This window comes from Salmo salar, chromosome 13, assembly GCF_965601325.2.
Source record: "Salmo salar chromosome 13, fSalSal1, whole genome shotgun sequence".
NCBI lineage: Eukaryota > Metazoa > Chordata > Actinopteri > Salmoniformes > Salmonidae > Salmo > Salmo salar.
In genome coordinates, this window is record NC_138303.1 from 10,966,703 (window position 1) to 10,983,063 (window position 16,361).

Consider the following 16,361-nt stretch of genomic DNA (forward strand, 5'->3'; position numbering starts at 1 on the left):
TCCCTCTCTCTCTCCCTTCCTCTCTTTCTTTCCCTTCCTCTCTCTCCCTTCCTCTCTCTCTTTCCCTTCCTCCCTTCCTCGCTCCCTCCCGTCTTCTCTCGCTCTCCCTTCCTCTCTCTCTCTCCCTCTCTCTTTCTTCCTCTCTCTCTGTCTCTGTCTCTCTCTCTCTCTCTCTCTCTCTCTCTCTTCTCTGTGAGTAAGAAGGCTGTGAGCTTCAGCCTGGCTTCTACCTCCTCAGAGAGATCTATTTTAAGCTTCTGCTCTTTTCCAACTCCTTGCAGCTATACTGATTTGAATATCAATACTAGTTATGATAATAGCCGGCCACTGAGATTTGAGGGGCTAGCAACTCACACTTCAGGCCTATTTTGCTTTTGGAACACCAATATGAATTTGATGACCTCCTGTGTCTGGTGAGGTGCATGCTGGGACATTAGATGTTATCACTAGGAACCAAATGGAAGAAAATGGTCTGAAACGGGGAGTTTTTGTTTTCCATTGCAAAATGTTTTGCTACAGTGTGCACTAATGAATATGACCAAGTATAGCAGGTGGATATCATTAGATAGCAATATATGAACTAGGCTCTCCTCTGTCTCGTGAAGGACATTACGATCCATCCAGCAATTAAGCCAATCAGTGGTCTGATCAGGAGGGCAGAACATTACAGAATGTATTGTGTATAACACATTTGATTGATTACATTTTTAATTAGAACAATTAATTTTATGAGAATTTCTAGATCTAGCCCAGTAACATTACAATTAATTCAATTCAACAACAACAACAAAAAGACCAGTTACTCTGTATAAAGCTAAGGGTTTACTGCCATCTGGTGTTGTCATGATGTTACTGCAGTCCAAAATGAGCAACCTGAAGTTTATGCTTTTGCTACACTAGATGGCACTCCAAACAGCTAAGTTAAAACGATTTCATAATTTATTTCTACATGTTGCCTGTAATTCAATATAAAAGCTGTTCAAGTATTTTTTATATATAGTTTTCCATAAATTACAATTTTATTATAGCAGCATAAGGTAAGTCTTATCTTGACTACATGGCAAAAGTATGTGGACACCTGCTTGTCGAACATCTCACTCGAAAAATCACAGGCATTAATATGGTGTTGGTCCAACCTTTGCTGCTATAACAGCCTCCACTGTTCTGGGAAGGCTTTCCACTAGATGTTGGAACATTGCTGCAGGGACTTGCTTCCATTCTGCCACAAGCGCATTACTGAGGTCGGGCACTGATGTTAGGAAATTAGGCCTGGCTCGCAGTCGGTGTTCCAATTCATCCCAAAAGTGTTCGATGGGGTTAAGGTCAGGGCTCTGCGCAGGCCAGTCAAGTTCCACATTGATCTCGACAAAACATTTCTGTATGGACCTTGCTTTGTGCAAGGGAGCACTGTCATGGTGAAACAGGAAAGGGCCTTCCCCAAACTGTTGCAACAAAGTTGGAAGCACAGAATCGTCTAGAATGTTGTTGTATGCTATAGCCTTAAGATTCCCCTTCACTGGAACTAAGGGGCCTAGCCCGAACCATGAAATAAACACACCCAGACCGTTATTCCTCCTCCACCAAACTTTACAGTTGGCACTATGTATTGGAGCAGGAAGCGTTTTCCTGGCATCCGCCAAACCCAGATTTGTCTGTCGGACTGCCAGATGATGAAGTGTGATTCATCAAACCAGTCGACGCTTGGCATTGCGTATGGTGATCTTAGGCTTGTGTGCGGCTGCTCGGCCATGGAAACCGACAAACAGTTATTGTACTGACGTTGCTTCCAGAGGCAGTTTGGAACACGGTAGTGAGTGTTGCAACCGAGGACAGACGATTTTTACGTGCTATGCGCATGAGCACTTGGCAGTCCCGTTGTTACTCTAAGACATTTCCACTTCACAATAACAGCACTTACAGTTAACCGGGGCAGCTCAAGCAGGGCAGAAATTTGACGAACTGTCTTGTTGGAAAGGTGGCATCCTATGACGGTGCCACGTTGAAAGTCACTGAGCTCTTCAGTACAGGCCATTCTAATGCCAATTTTTGTCTATGGAGATTGCATAGCTGTGTGCTCGATTTTATACACCTGTCAGCAACGGATGTGACTCAAATAGCTTAATCCATTCATTTGAAGGGGTGTCCACATACTGCTGTATATAAAGTGTATTTCTATGTTCATATACTACACCACAGTCACATACAAAACCAACATAGCAAATATTTTTACACACACACACACACACACACACACACACACACACACACACACACACACACACACACACACACACACACACACACACACACACACACACACACACACACACACACACACACACACACACACACACACACACACACACACACACACACACACACACACACACACACACAAAAAAAAAAAAAATGTCAGCAAAACAAAGGAGCTGATTGTGGACTTCAGGAGGAACCAGGCCTGGCACGCCCCCATCCTGATCAACGGGGCCACCGTGGAGAAGGTCAAAAACGTCCAGTAACTCGGTATACACATCTAGCCTTCCCTGTAGCTCAGTTGGTAGAGCATGGTGTTTGCAACACCAGGGTTGTGGGTTCGATTCCCACGGGGGGCCAGCAAAAAAAAAAAAAAATGAAATTGTATGAAATGTATGCATTCACTACTGTAAGTCGCTCTGGATAAGAGCGTCTGCTAAATGACTAAAATGTAAATCTCAAAGGAGCTGAAATGGTCAAACCACACGGACACAATGGTGAAGAAGGCATGACAGCAACTTTTTAACCTCAGGAGGCCGAAGAAATTCGGGAACTCCGCCGCTGACTGCAAGACACTACCGAGTGGCGCAGCGGTCTAAGCCACTGCATCTCAGTGTTTGAGGCGTCACTACAGACACCCTGGTTCGATTCTAGTCTGTATCACAACCGACCATGATTGGGAGTGCCATAGGGCGGCGCACAATTGGCCCAACGTCGCCCAGGTTTGGTGTAGGCCGTCATTGTAAATATGAATTTGTTCTTAACTGACTTGCCCAGTTAAATAAAAGTTACATTTAACAAACAAAAAAAAACATGTTTAGTACACTCAGCCAAACAAACCATTGGGTGCACACTGCCTGCCCTCCAGGACACCTACAACACCAGGTGTTGCAGGAAGGCCAAGAAGATCATCAGGATCCCCAGCCGCCCGAGTCATATCCTGTTTTCCCCACTTCCATCACTCAGACGTGTGCAGTACAGGAGCATCATGGCAAGAACTGGAAGACTGGCCAATAGTTTCTACTCTCAGATCATTAGTCAGCTACCTGCTCCCCCTGGGCCGCCTCTGGACTTCCTACCCCAGCAGTGCTGTGGTGGGTTTACTGTCCTGGGGCTGTATCTGAAGCAGTGCTGTGGAGGGTTTACTGTCCTGGGGCTGTATCTGAAGCAGTGCTGTGGTGGGTTTACTGTCGTGGGGCTGTATCTGAAGCAGTGCTGTGGTGGGTTTACTGTCCTGGGGCTGAGTTTCCTGTCAATTTAATGTTTTGTACACTATTTTTCAAGGTACACATTCCTGGTAGTAAAATCAGTGCAGACATGAAGACAAATCTAAATTATAGAAGACACAGGACACATTTACCAGCTATTTTCCTTTAATTTACAGCTTTGTTTAAATGGTGTGTCACAATAATGATACCTTAAATTGAAATGTATATATATAAACAATACTGAATGAGACTGACCATTTGAAAGATAACATTATTATTTGAAGAGTGAAAACTTCACAAAACTGAGGTAGAAGAGACCCAAGGAATTACAGAACATCATTTAAAATGTATTTGAACAACAGAGTTGAAAAATGGTTGTGACCAAAAGGTATGAAATTCATCACTACTTGTGACAAAGTGAAAACAGGACTTTGCTGGCTTTATTTTCCCATTTATATTAAAAAAAAAAACGTGTTCATTTAAAAACGCATGAAATATTACAAACCTTCTGGCACAAAGAAAGAAAGGCACATTTTGAACATGACATGAAAGTACTGTAGAATTGATCATAGCATCACACAGATGTCCGTAATCATTTCTGCTTAGTTTCTTATAAGTGGCAAATAACAAGCAAAGCCCTTGTTGTAATAAGCACTTTGTTTAATGTGTATAAAAAAAATATACTAAACTACCCACAGAGTAACAGAAAGAAATAATCACACAGCAACTTTTTAATAAACTGATTTGATTGTTGCATTGGGTTAGTTATACCGTGAAGTAAAGAGTTAACTAAATGAAACAAAACTAGTTACGACTTAAATTCACACCCTGCCCAAAATGTCTCCTTTTTATATTTGCTGGATTCAGTTTTGTACCTATTTAAAGAACCTAAAACTCACCACTTCGAAAGCTTTTGAATAATAAAATGTGGCAATGTTGGCAATGCATGAAAGAAACTGTGGTTAAGTTTACAGAAGACATTTCTAAGCAGCATTCGAACCAATTTACAAATCATTTGAAAAAGGTATAGGAACTACTCGGGTGGAGGAAACTTCAGCTCTGTTCCAGGTCATCTGCAAATCAGTCCACATCTCAAAACGCCTGGATAAGTGTTTAACAAGTCAGAAATCACAGAGGGGAAAAAATATTAACTTCCACAAAGTCACATTGTCTCCAAATGGCATCGATGCGTGACTACGTGAGAATTTGAGTGGAAGTTAAGAGTCGCTCCAAAGACTGGTTCATTTATGCAGTGTGACTGCATTGTAGGCAGTCTGGAACACAGCCGTTGACAGTAGAGAACTGCCCAGTTAGGACGGCAGGGACCTGACCCCTGAACCCTCCATGACCGCAGGGGGGTTGGCTGACTTGTGGAAAGAGGTCTCCTTGAAGATGAACCAGCAGTTACCACCCCACAATATCAGATTGAGGAATCCAAAGATCTGCCATAAGGGGGCGACAAAAATCATGTTTCTTAGTCAGGAAGAGTTACATTTTTTTAATTGAGATGTTGCTACTTTGCCTCATTATGAACCTTCCCGTTCTGAGATTGAGAAAAGATATTACAAAAGAGGACTGTAAGGTGAAGCAGGGTTCTTCCCCATTTCAATCCAATCAATTGAGGAAGTAAAACATTTTTTTTTAAAGCAGTTTCCTTGAATTGAAGGTGCAGATTATAACCAACATGAATGATGCGTATATAGCCTACCACAGAGGAGTTGAGTCGCCCCATGTGAGGCACTGCTCCTGATGTGCACTTGTTTCTGACGTCCTTGCAAGTGGAGATTAAGCCTACCAGGTTAGAGGGGCTGGTAGCCCACTTGATGTCAGTTAGGCCTTTACCCCAGGCAGAGGAAGACACTAGCCACAGGAAGGTGAAGGCTGCTGTCACCAGCAGGTCCTGTTGGAAGGATGGGAGACATGGTAAATAAAAACTGTACAATAAATTCAGGTTCAGGATGAACGTTAAGAAACCCACCTACACAGTACCTTCAGAAAGTATTCACACCCCTTGACTTATTCCAAATGTTGTGTTACAACCTAAATTCAAATGGATCTCACAATACCCCAGAATGACAAAGTGAAAACATGTTTAGAAACGTGAAAAAAAAAAAATCAAAATCTCATTTACATAAGTCATTATTTTAATTTCAGTTTACTAACTTGTTTGTTTTTCATTTCAGTTTATAGGCTCGTGGCAATGCCCCCAAAATGTGTTCTGTATGGTCCTGCCTGACAAAAGGACTGGCCACTAGCCTACTATAAACAGCCTTGCTCTAGAAGTTGTTTTATTCGCTGTAACAAACACGCCTTTTATACATACAGTACAGGATGCATGGGGCGGCAGGTAGCCATGTGGTTAGAGCGTTGGACTCAGATCGAATCCCCGAGCTGACAAGGTAAAAATAAATCTGTTGTTAACCCACTGTTCCTAGGCCATCACTGAAAATAAGAATTTGTTCTTAACTGACTTGCCTGGTTAAATAAATGTAAAATAAAAATGTCTAAACACTTCTCAAATCTCAAGAAGCACCACCTACAGACAGGTGTGTAGACGTTGTGAATGCCTTGGTGCTGACAGATCTTCTGCAATGAAAGATGGCTGATAATATTCAACACAATATATAACACTATAACCGTCTTTTAGTAATATACTGGTTGTCTTTTAGTAATATACTGGTTGTATTTTATCAACATTGCCAGCAAGATGAAAACGAGAATATAAAGAGTACAATGGGCTACCGTCTCTTCTTTAACTGCACAATGTGTTTCAAATCAATTCGAAACCCGTTCTACCATGCATATTTTACATTTTTAATACATTTGCTAAAATGTCTAAAAAACTTTTTGGGATTTGTCATTATGATTGATGATGAGAAAAAAAACGATTTAATCCATTTTAGAATCAGGCTGTAAAAACTTAATGTAGAAAAAGTAAAAGTGGTTGAATACTTTCCCGAATGCACTGCATGTGACTTAAGGACATTTTTACTCCTGAACTTATTTAGGCCATAACAAAGGGGTTGAATACTTATTCACTTAACATTTCAGATTTAAATATGTTTTATTAATTTGTAAACATAATTCCACTTTGACATTATGGGGTATTGTGTTTAGGACAAAATCAGAACTTGAGCAATTTTCAATTCATGCTTTCACAAAATGTGCAAAACGTAAAAGAGGTGTGACTACTTTTTGAAGGCAGTGTATGTAAACAGACCATATAACAACCTCACTTTGTACCAGGTTATTACTGCATTCCACAAATGTGTTCAGGCTTATGATTTCCATTTTAATATTGTGACGACCCTCCCACTCTGTCTGCCGCATTCTCTCTCTGCTCTTGTTCCTTATTAGGATGCCGGTGGGCGGAGTTGGAAGGGTCGTCAGCGAGATGGGAAGCACCTGGGCCCGGCGGTGTCCCAGGATAAATAGACCTCTTCCACAGTCATTGGGGAGACTCTCTCCATGCAGACACCTTGTTGTTTTTGGTTGTAGTAGTTGTGGTTTTTTGGTTGTCTGCTTTGGCACCCTTCAACACCCTGCATTATTACATTCAGGTGTGCAAACACTCACACTACTGATTACACACACCATTGTTAATTACTTAGTTACTTTATTTAATAAATATATATTTTGATACTCCTTGTCTCCACGTTGTCTCCCTTTTGTTGCGAACTCTGAGCCGGTTCGTAACAATACATCTGATTGTTTGGACTTAAACTAGTGAAGGAGACCTGGGTTAAATACACAACGTCAAAGACTTGAAAGTATTTGATGTGCGCTTGATTTAGCACTTTTGGAAACATTCTATTGGTTCCATTGTGCCTGGCAAACTAAAATAAGTGTTTGACAATTATTTTAAAATCATATTTTATTTGTCACATGCAACAGGTGTAGACCTCACCGTGAAATGCTCACTCACAAGCCCGTGACTATTTTCTTAACTGCATTGTTGGTTAAGAAATTATTTACTAAATAAACTAAAGTAAAAAAATAATTTTAAAAAGTAACAATAAAATAACAATGATTAGCAGCAGCAGTGTAAAAACAAAGGGGGGGGGGGGGGGTCAAAGCAAATAGTCGGGTAGTCGTTTGATTAATTGTTCATCAGTCTTTTGGCTTGGGGTAGAAGCTGTTAACGAGCCTTTTGTACCTAGACGTGGTGCTCTGGTACCACTTGCTGTGCGGTAGCAGAGAGAACAGTCTATGACTTGGGTGAAAGGAATCTTTGAAAAATGTTTGGGCCTTCCTCTGACACCGCCTGGTATACAGGTCCTGGATGGCAGGAAGCTTGGCCCCGGTGATGTACAGGGCCATACGCACTACCCTCTGTAGAGCTTTCCGGTCGGATGCCGAGCAGTTGCCATACCAGGCGGTGATGCAACCGGTCAGGATGCTCTTGATGGTGCAGTTGTAGAACTTTGAGGGTCCATGCCAAATCTTTTCAGTCTCCTGAGGGCGAATAGGCATTGTTGTGCCCTCATCACAACCTTCTTGGTGTGTTTGGACCATGATAGTTTGTTGGTGATGTGGACACCAAGGAACTTGAAACTCGACTCGCTCCACTACAGCCCTGTCAATATGAATAGGGGCATGTTCAGCCCTCCTTTTCCTGTAGTCCACGATCAGCTCCATCTTGCTCACGTTGAGGGAGCGGTTGTTGTCCTGGCACCACACTGCCAGGTATCTGACCTCCTCCCTATAGGCTGTCTCGTTGTTTAGTTTTTGCTTGTAAGCAGGAGGATAGAATTATGGTCAGATTTGCCAAATGGCAGGTGAGGAAGAGCTTTGTATGCATCTCTGTGTGTGGAGTAAAGGTGGTCTAGAGTTTTTTTCCCCTCTGGTTGCACGTGACATGCTGGTAGAAATTAGGTAAAATGGATTTTAGTATGCCTGCATTAAAGTCCCCGGCCACTAGGAGTGCCACTTCTGGATAAGCATTTTCTTGTTTTCTTATGGCCTTATACAGCTCGTTGTGTGCGGTCTTAGTGCCAGCATCGATTTGTGGTGGTAAATAGACGGCTACGAAAAATGTAGATAAACTCTTGGTAGATAGTTTGGTCTACAGCTTATCATGAGGTACTCTACCTCAGGCAAGCAATACCTCGAGAACTCCTTAGACATTGCGCACCAGCTGTTATTGACAAATAGACACACACCACATCTTATCGGACGTAGCTGTTCAGTCCTACCGATGCATGGAAAACCCAGCCAACTGTATTATTATCCATGTCGTCGTTCAGCCACGACTCGGTGAAACATAAGATACTACAGTTTAAATGTCCCGTTGGTAGAATCGTCTCGAATGGAGCTCATCCAGTTTATTCTCCAGTGATTGCACGTTTGCCAATAGAACAGATGGTAGAGGTGGGTTACCTACTCAAGGACGAATTCTCACAAGGGACCTGGATCTGCGCCCCCTGTATCTCAGTCTTCTCTTCATGCAAATGACAGGGATTTGGGCCTGGTCCGGGAGAAACAGTATTTCCTTTGCGTCAGCAAAATAAAAAAATATTTGTCCAGTTCGATGTGAGTAGTCGCTGTTCTGATATCTAGAAGCTCTTTTTGGTCATAAGAGACAGTAGCAGTAACATTATGTAAAAAATAAGTTAAATAATAAAAAACACAAAATAGCACAATTGGTTAAGAGCCTGTAAAACGGCAGCCATCTCCTCCAGCCCTCACCATGAGGAACACAGCCCTCTCATTTACGTATGTACTTGCCCCAGATCGGTTGATCCACAAGCAACCAAAACTTTCAATGACAGTTTCTTGGAATATTAATTTAAAGTGGCTCCACTATTGACACGATGGTAGTTCTTTTTTTTGTTTTTTTTTCCAGAGCTGCTGACTCCATGAGGTCCCCACCCTCCCCAGGTCCAGAGGACCCCCCTCACCCTCCCCAGGTCTTCATTGACACACCCATTAAGTGCGCTTTCTCGGACCTCGTTTTAGACTCCACGGAGGTGGTGTTGGTCGAGGTGTGGCATTAGACTTCCTCGTAGTGAAACAACGGTTGAACCAAGAGCCTGAGTTTTTAAATTGGATAAGAATCCATGTGTGATCCAGATTGTTTGCAGAACGTTTTAAAAAAGTGCAGATATCAGGTGTCTTTAATTACACTCGACCCGTTTAGTGTGTTTCATGCCACTCTTAACAAAAACAGTTGAGTGAAAATAGTTCTAGGGGGATTTTGCACAACACCATCATCTCACCACTACAGAGAGCATAAACACTCATCAACACCATCATCTCACCACTACCACAGAGAACATAAAGTTCACCATTCCAGTTAACTCACCTCAATGAGACCAGGTTTACAGAATGTTTGCTTGTTCCAAAGTCTCACGCAGATTTCAAATGTTTTTAGCGACACACAACAAAATCTCTCAAGCTTTTTAGTGTTCAAGTCATTCTATAGACGGACTCAACACCTACCACCTTCAACTCACCAGTACAAAAAAAAGAAAAGAGCATGAACAGAACAATTTCCAGTTAACTCACCACAATGGGGCCGCGGCTGGTCTGCCTGTAGACGTGCTGGTAGCCCAGGTAGATCACCAGGCTGGCGGTGCTGTAGATGAAGGCAAACACCCCGATACAGACGTAGAACTCAGCTGAAGAGGAGTAGTCGCCAGTCAGATAGTTCTGGATAGCGCTGGAGTCGTTCTTACAGGAGGGGACAGTGAACGGGTGAGCCATGAGTCTGTAGGAGTAGAGTAAGACAAGGTTGTTGTTAAGAACCCCTTTTGCCCTGCAGTCTGGGGGGGGGGGGGGGGGGGGGGGACGAGACCATTTAGCAAGCCTGTTGTCAACCTTTTGGTTAGCAATCAGCTGCTCACGAGTGACTGGTAACTGTATTGCATCAGCAATAAGTTCAATATACTTCGAATCTTCCCTGGGCTGTTTGTCAGAGGTGATCAGCTTCTCAGAAGTAGCACACAACCCATCCTCTTGATCAACTTCTTTGAACAGAACAGTGTTCGACAAATCTATCACGTCACCACTTGTCGTGCCTGAGCACGAGTGACAGCACAAGCGGGGAACCACATGTGGATAACTCTGTGCCAGCTCATTAGAGAGAGAGTGGTCACTTTTATCAATACGGGTACTACCTTTCCTCTGGCAATATCGTTACCATTATAAAGGTCACACCTTTTACTGGCAACATAGGACGTACCCCACTCTGAATATTCCACTGATTAACTCAAGAGTGTACATTCACAAAGTGCAATGGCACAAAACCCATTTCAATACCCTGAACTAACACACTGGAACCACAGTATGTATTGTCGGATAAGGGCAACACAGACAATATAAACGACTGCACCGCACCAGTATCTCTAAGGATTTTAACCGGACGCTGAGATGCTTCGTCATTGGTTAGGTAAACAAACGGTTCATAACTGCGGTCGGGGACTGGGACTTTCAAACTACATTTACCCTGAGGCATCCGTTTCGTTTCAGACCCCACAACCGTACGAATTAGACCAACACCTGTTGGCAGCTTGGCACAAAGAGGAATCCCTTGTTTGCGTTTTAGCAGGAAGCAATCATTAATCATATGTCCCATCTTATGACAATAGAAACAGGGACGCACGTTTTTCTGGCGTGCTTGATGTTCTGCTGGCCGACTAAGACTAAAAGTAGGCAACTCAGTGGCTCTACTCTCAGTATGAGCCGAAAACACGCTCGTGCGTCAACAAACTGGTCTGCCAACACAGACGCTTCTGACAGGGAGGATACTTTCTGTTTGTTTAGGTAAACTACAATGCGTTCGGGTAAGCAATTTTTAAACTCTTCCAACAAAATTAACTCCCGGAGAGAGTTGAAATCAGTTACCTTGGTAGCAGCAGGCCATTTATCAAACAGATTTCACATAAGTCTTACTAGAAGACTTTCTATGAGACCTACATTTCTGTCGGTATGCCTCAGGAACAAGCTCATAGGCGCAAAGAACAGTAGCTTTGACCACTTCATAATTCAAACTGTCTTCAAGTGGTAGCGCTGACAAAAAACCTCTTGGTCTTTACCAGTTAATTTACACTGAAGTAATAGGCACCATACCTCTTCAGGCCATTTCAATGCTACATGTTCAAAAACATAAAAATACGAGTCAACCTCTGCCTTAATACCTTTGTTCAGAGAGTCAATCTGCCTATTAATGTCAAAAGTGTTGGAAGCTCCAGCTGATGAGGACGTCTCACTAACAGGCACAGCAGCAACGAAGGCTAGCCTCGCTGTCTCCAGTTCAATCTGGCGCATTTTGAACTCCAACTGCCGCTGTTCTCGTTCTGCCTCAACTTTACACATCTCCAACTGGAGATTTTCTCACCTAATTTGGGCTCTCTCAGTTGGAGCTGTGTCGAACGGACATCCCTCCTGGCATCACCGTTTGACAGTGAGGAGAGTGGATCAAAACGGGGCAATGTGGCTGGAGCTTTAGCCTCGCCCTGAGACAGGCTTACAGGAGCAGCAACATCCCCTACAGGGGTAGTAGGTTCAGGCAGCGGTAACACAAGCACTTGTTCTTCCAACAAAACATTTAACACCAGCTGTTTAACCTCCACTTTAAATAAACTGCGGAATAGATACAGAATAATGGTCAGCCAAGGTCAGTAAATCAATTCTACGACATTTGTCAAAAAGCTCCCACGTAGGGTTATCCAAAAAGGATTTCAACTCAAAAGTAGCCATTTTGAACTACCACTAATACACAAGAGCCAACAAATAGCAAACTCTAATGCTACATCAGCTATTCCCAGCGGTGACGCTCAACACTGAACTAGACCACCACGATAATTTGCACGAGCGGCATGGGTGTCAGTAAAGACAGATCCTGGATGAGCCCCCACTTATGTTACGAACCCCTTTTGCCCTGCAGTCTAGGGGGGGGGGGGGGGGAGAGGAAACAAGACCCGTAACATATCTCATGCAAATCACCCCAGTGAAAAAGTAACATTGAGAACTAAAAACCACAGACAACCTAAATCTACCGTCAAACACTTCAGGTGTATTATAAACACACGGTAAGGGAGTGTGGGGAAAAAGGGGCTGAGCTGGACCCAAGGAAAGAAATAATAAATATCCAAACAAACCCCTAAGCTAGTCTAGCCTGCTTTAAGAACAGCTAGCTAATTAACCAATAATACAGTGGGTGGTCCGCCCAGTTCTAACTAGGGTATTTAGACACTGTTTCCTGCGGGGAATGTAGGCCCATGGACGACTTGGCTGGTTGTCCCCTTTTCCCACCAACAAACAATCATACACCATAACAATACTATACTCTTAGGATAACAGACAAAGTGACATGTAAGTGCAAAAACAAAAAAGAGAGATCTCCAGAGAGAACTGATTGGGATCCTTTTAAACCAAGGGAAAGGGGATGTGATTGGGTAAGGGAAAAGGAGCAGGTGTGTCTTCTGATTGGCGACTGATTAGGGAATGATGATTGCCACCTGTGAGTAGGGGAGAAGGAGAGGAAAGAAATACACACAGAATACCTGTATCCGTAACAGTTGTGTTCACAAGGGACAAACACACACACACTTCTCAGGTCAGTCATAGTCGTAGATAAATGCATGTTTTTGCTTATGTTCTGCTTACCTGAACGGGTAGTTAAAGTGAGCAGTGATTTCTTGGCTGCTGCTTCCCTGGCACTGTACGTTGATGCTCGTAGAGCCGGCATAACCCGACGTTGTAGCGAAGGCAAATATGGAGAAGACCTGCAGACAGACAGACAACTCAAATAAGGACAGGACGCAATCAAAATGAAAGAAGCAGTTGACACACGACAGGATATAACTGGAAATAACTTTTAGTGCAAAAACTACAGAACATATGACTGTGTCACCCTGTGATAATTATGTCACCCTGTGGTAACTATAACACCAGTTTGCTTTACAGGTTGAAAGCAGTCTGAAGGCCTTGTGAGAGGAGTTGATAGGTTAGGTAACGGATCAGATAAAACTACTGACAGAATGTGGAGCAAGACTGGATCATTGGCCTTCGAGTCATCGTGGATGAGTGTCTCACACATACCAGAATGACATCCTTCCTCACAGGAAGTGATTTTTATCACTTGAATATAGAATGAAAAAAAACAGCCTTAGAAATCAACTGTGGTTGTAGAACTGTAGTGACGGTCTGGGTTTGATACAAGGGTTAAATATGGTGGTTTGATTGACGTTTATTTAAACATTATTTTTGCCCGCACCCAAAAAAAAACAATCATGATTTATGTTCAGTTTAAAAGTTATTTTAATTTGTTTTGGAGTCAAACATAGTTTCAGTATAGTTTGTTTTTCCAAACGGATGTTAATTTTATTTATTTTTACATTTTTGGGGATTATTTGTTTTTCATTTCAGTTTATAGGCTAGTGGCAATGCCCCCAAAATGTGTTCTGTATGGTCCTGCCTGACAAAAGGACTGGCCACTAGCCTACTATAAACAGCCTTGCTCTAGAAGTTGTTTTATTCGCTGTAACAAACACGCCTTTTATACATACAGTACAGGATGCATGGGGCGGCAGGTAGCCATGTGGTTAGAGCGTTGGACTCAGATCGAATCCCCGAGCTGACAAGGTAAAAATAAATCTGTTGTTAACCCACTGTTCCTAGGCCATCACTGAAAATAAGAATTTGTTCTTAACTGACTTGCCTGGTTAAATAAATGTAAAATAAAAATGTCTAAACACTTCTCAAATCTCAAGAAGCACCACCTACAGACAGGTGTGTAGACGTTGTGAATGCCTTGGTGCTGACAGATCTTCTGCAATGAAAGACGGCTGATAATATTCAACACAATATATAACACTATAACCGTCTTTTAGTAATATACTGGTTGTCTTTTAGTAATATACTGGTTGTCTTTTAGTAATATACTGGTTGTCTTTTATCAACATTACCAGCAAGATGAAAACAAGAATATAAAGAGGTATGGTCTATAGTCTTTTGTAACTGCACAATGTGTTGTGTCACAGCTCAGGCAGGCATTCATAACATGCTTTGCAAAATACATTGTTACAATGTTTAAATGTTCAGTTTGCTACAACGAAGTTAAAAAAAAATCTTAAACATTTTTAGTCATTTAGCAGAGGCTCTTATCCAGAGCGACTTACAGTAGTGAATGTATACATTTCATACATTTTTTTTCTTCTCCCTACTGGTCCCCCGTGGGAATCGAACCCACAACCCTGGTGTTGCAAACACCATGCTCTACCAACTGAGCCACACGGGAATGTCAGCTCTCATCCGACTGGTATAAATGTACCTTTGCTAGATAATTAAAAAGTGAACTGCACCACTATGGTGGTCTCCCCATACCGCCACTATGGGCATGTTCTGTACAATGACAAGGTAGGTTCAATCAATTAGAAACCCATTTTGTCATATTAAGATCAGTGAAAGGAGTTCAGGCGGGGGGGGGAGGAGGTCAGGCGGGGGGGGGGGGGAATTTCCCGCACAATAACAGCAGCACGGTTTAAAAGGTCACTGGTTCCATAGGCCTAAATGATTGTTAAATAAAAACATATCTTTGATACATTGAATTCCTCCCCATGCAAGGCTACATAATAACTAAGCGAAATTCAACTCCTCGATGTAACGTTACTTCACATCAACAGCGTTGAGACTATTATTTAGTTTGATCGAAAGCCGTATTTATTTATTTTTATTTTTTTAAATAAAAACTTCATTTGATGTGACGTAGGAGCGCAAGTCCGCCCACACTTATCGCCGCTCAACTCCGTACATCTCCGGGTTGAGTTTAACTTGGTTAGCCACATAATAGCCTAATAAGGAAATAAGAACAAAAAAAACGAACTTACCCATTCGAGCGCTCTAATAAATGCCAAGGGCTCTTTCAAGGGTCCCAGGTTAAGAGCAAATCCTGAAGTCAGAATTTTCTTTTGATATTCAGGGAGGGAGGGATAAACATTTTGTTATTAGCTAAAACAAGGTTTTCGTTAGAGCATCCGTATTCAACCACAACACAAATTGATTACCACGCAATAGAAGTAGGTTGAAAATTATATTTAGCAAACACATAAAAACGTATTTGGCCCGCTGTTGTTACCTGGGATATCCCGTCCATCGTACCACTATCCAAATGTATTTCTCGGACACTTAGACAATTGCAAAATAATTTTCGAAATTTATGTCAAACTTTTTTTGTGTGTGTGTGTGAAAAGCGCTGCACACGTGATCACCGATGTTCTTAAAGTGACACGTCGTGAATGGATAGTCCACATTTCCGTCTTCTATTTCGGCTTCTTCTATGGTATCATGGCGGTCCGCAAACAATCGTTTACGTGCCTTACCGCCACCTACTGTGTGGAATGTTCGATCAATTGTGATCTGCCCGATTCTGTACTACCATGAAAATACAATTCTAAACCAAATAAATCCCTAACTTCTGCCACACCCCTCTCCCAAACCCCATTAAACTGTATCTATATCATGCCGAAACACTCCACCCAGCACGTCAACAACCATTTCAACAGTAACATCTGTTACCCCCCAATATCTGTTTTGCCATCTCCACAATAACCTTCAAACTGGCGATTCTGCTTTCCACAAACCAAGTCGTATTGATAACCTTACTAATGAAAGCTATGAAGTCAACTTTATTCATTATCAAAGTGTCTTTTGACACCAAACCATGACAGGACCATCAGATCCATCAGCCTGACAGCAGGTCCACTTACGATAGGTACATCCATGTAAGATCCATCAGTCTGCACTGTAGTTCTACCAATCTGTTTTATGGCCTCTGCATACGATACATCATGACTGATCCTATATCTTTGAGCCTCTCTAGCCTCTCTCTGTACCTGGCATCCACCAAATGCTGCACTGTGTTCTCCCCCACAATTACAAAATTTCAATTTTTTTTTA

The 16,361-nt window shown here is 42.3% G+C and overlaps 1 protein-coding gene across 1 annotated transcript; it reads right to left on the minus strand.

Annotated features, from left to right (window-relative positions):
* Positions 1-3,608: 3,608 nt before the first annotated feature.
* On the minus strand, positions 3,609-15,732 carry LOC106566367 (synaptophysin-like protein 1). The gene is made up of 6 exons (XM_014134314.3): positions 15,541-15,732; positions 15,293-15,370; positions 13,071-13,189; positions 9,969-10,170; positions 5,170-5,361; positions 3,609-4,903 (listed from the first exon to the last, which is right to left on the minus strand). Exons 1-6 carry the CDS (start codon positions 15,556-15,558, stop codon positions 4,772-4,774), a joined length of 741 nt encoding a protein of 246 aa, XP_013989789.2. The 5' UTR covers positions 15,559-15,732; the 3' UTR covers positions 3,609-4,771.
* Positions 15,733-16,361: the final 629 nt, after the last annotated feature.

What these genes read in the sequence shown, in the direction of transcription:
- LOC106566367 (XM_014134314.3), bottom strand. An exon ending in TTATTAGAGCGCTCGAATGG is followed by an intron (nt 13,190 to 15,292) that starts GTAAGTTCGTTT and finishes GTCTGTCTGCAG; the next exon opens with GTCTTCTCCATATTTGCCTT. An exon ending in CACTTTAACTACCCGTTCAG is followed by an intron (nt 10,171 to 13,070) that starts GTAAGCAGAACA and finishes CTACTCCTACAG; the next exon opens with ACTCATGGCTCACCCGTTCA.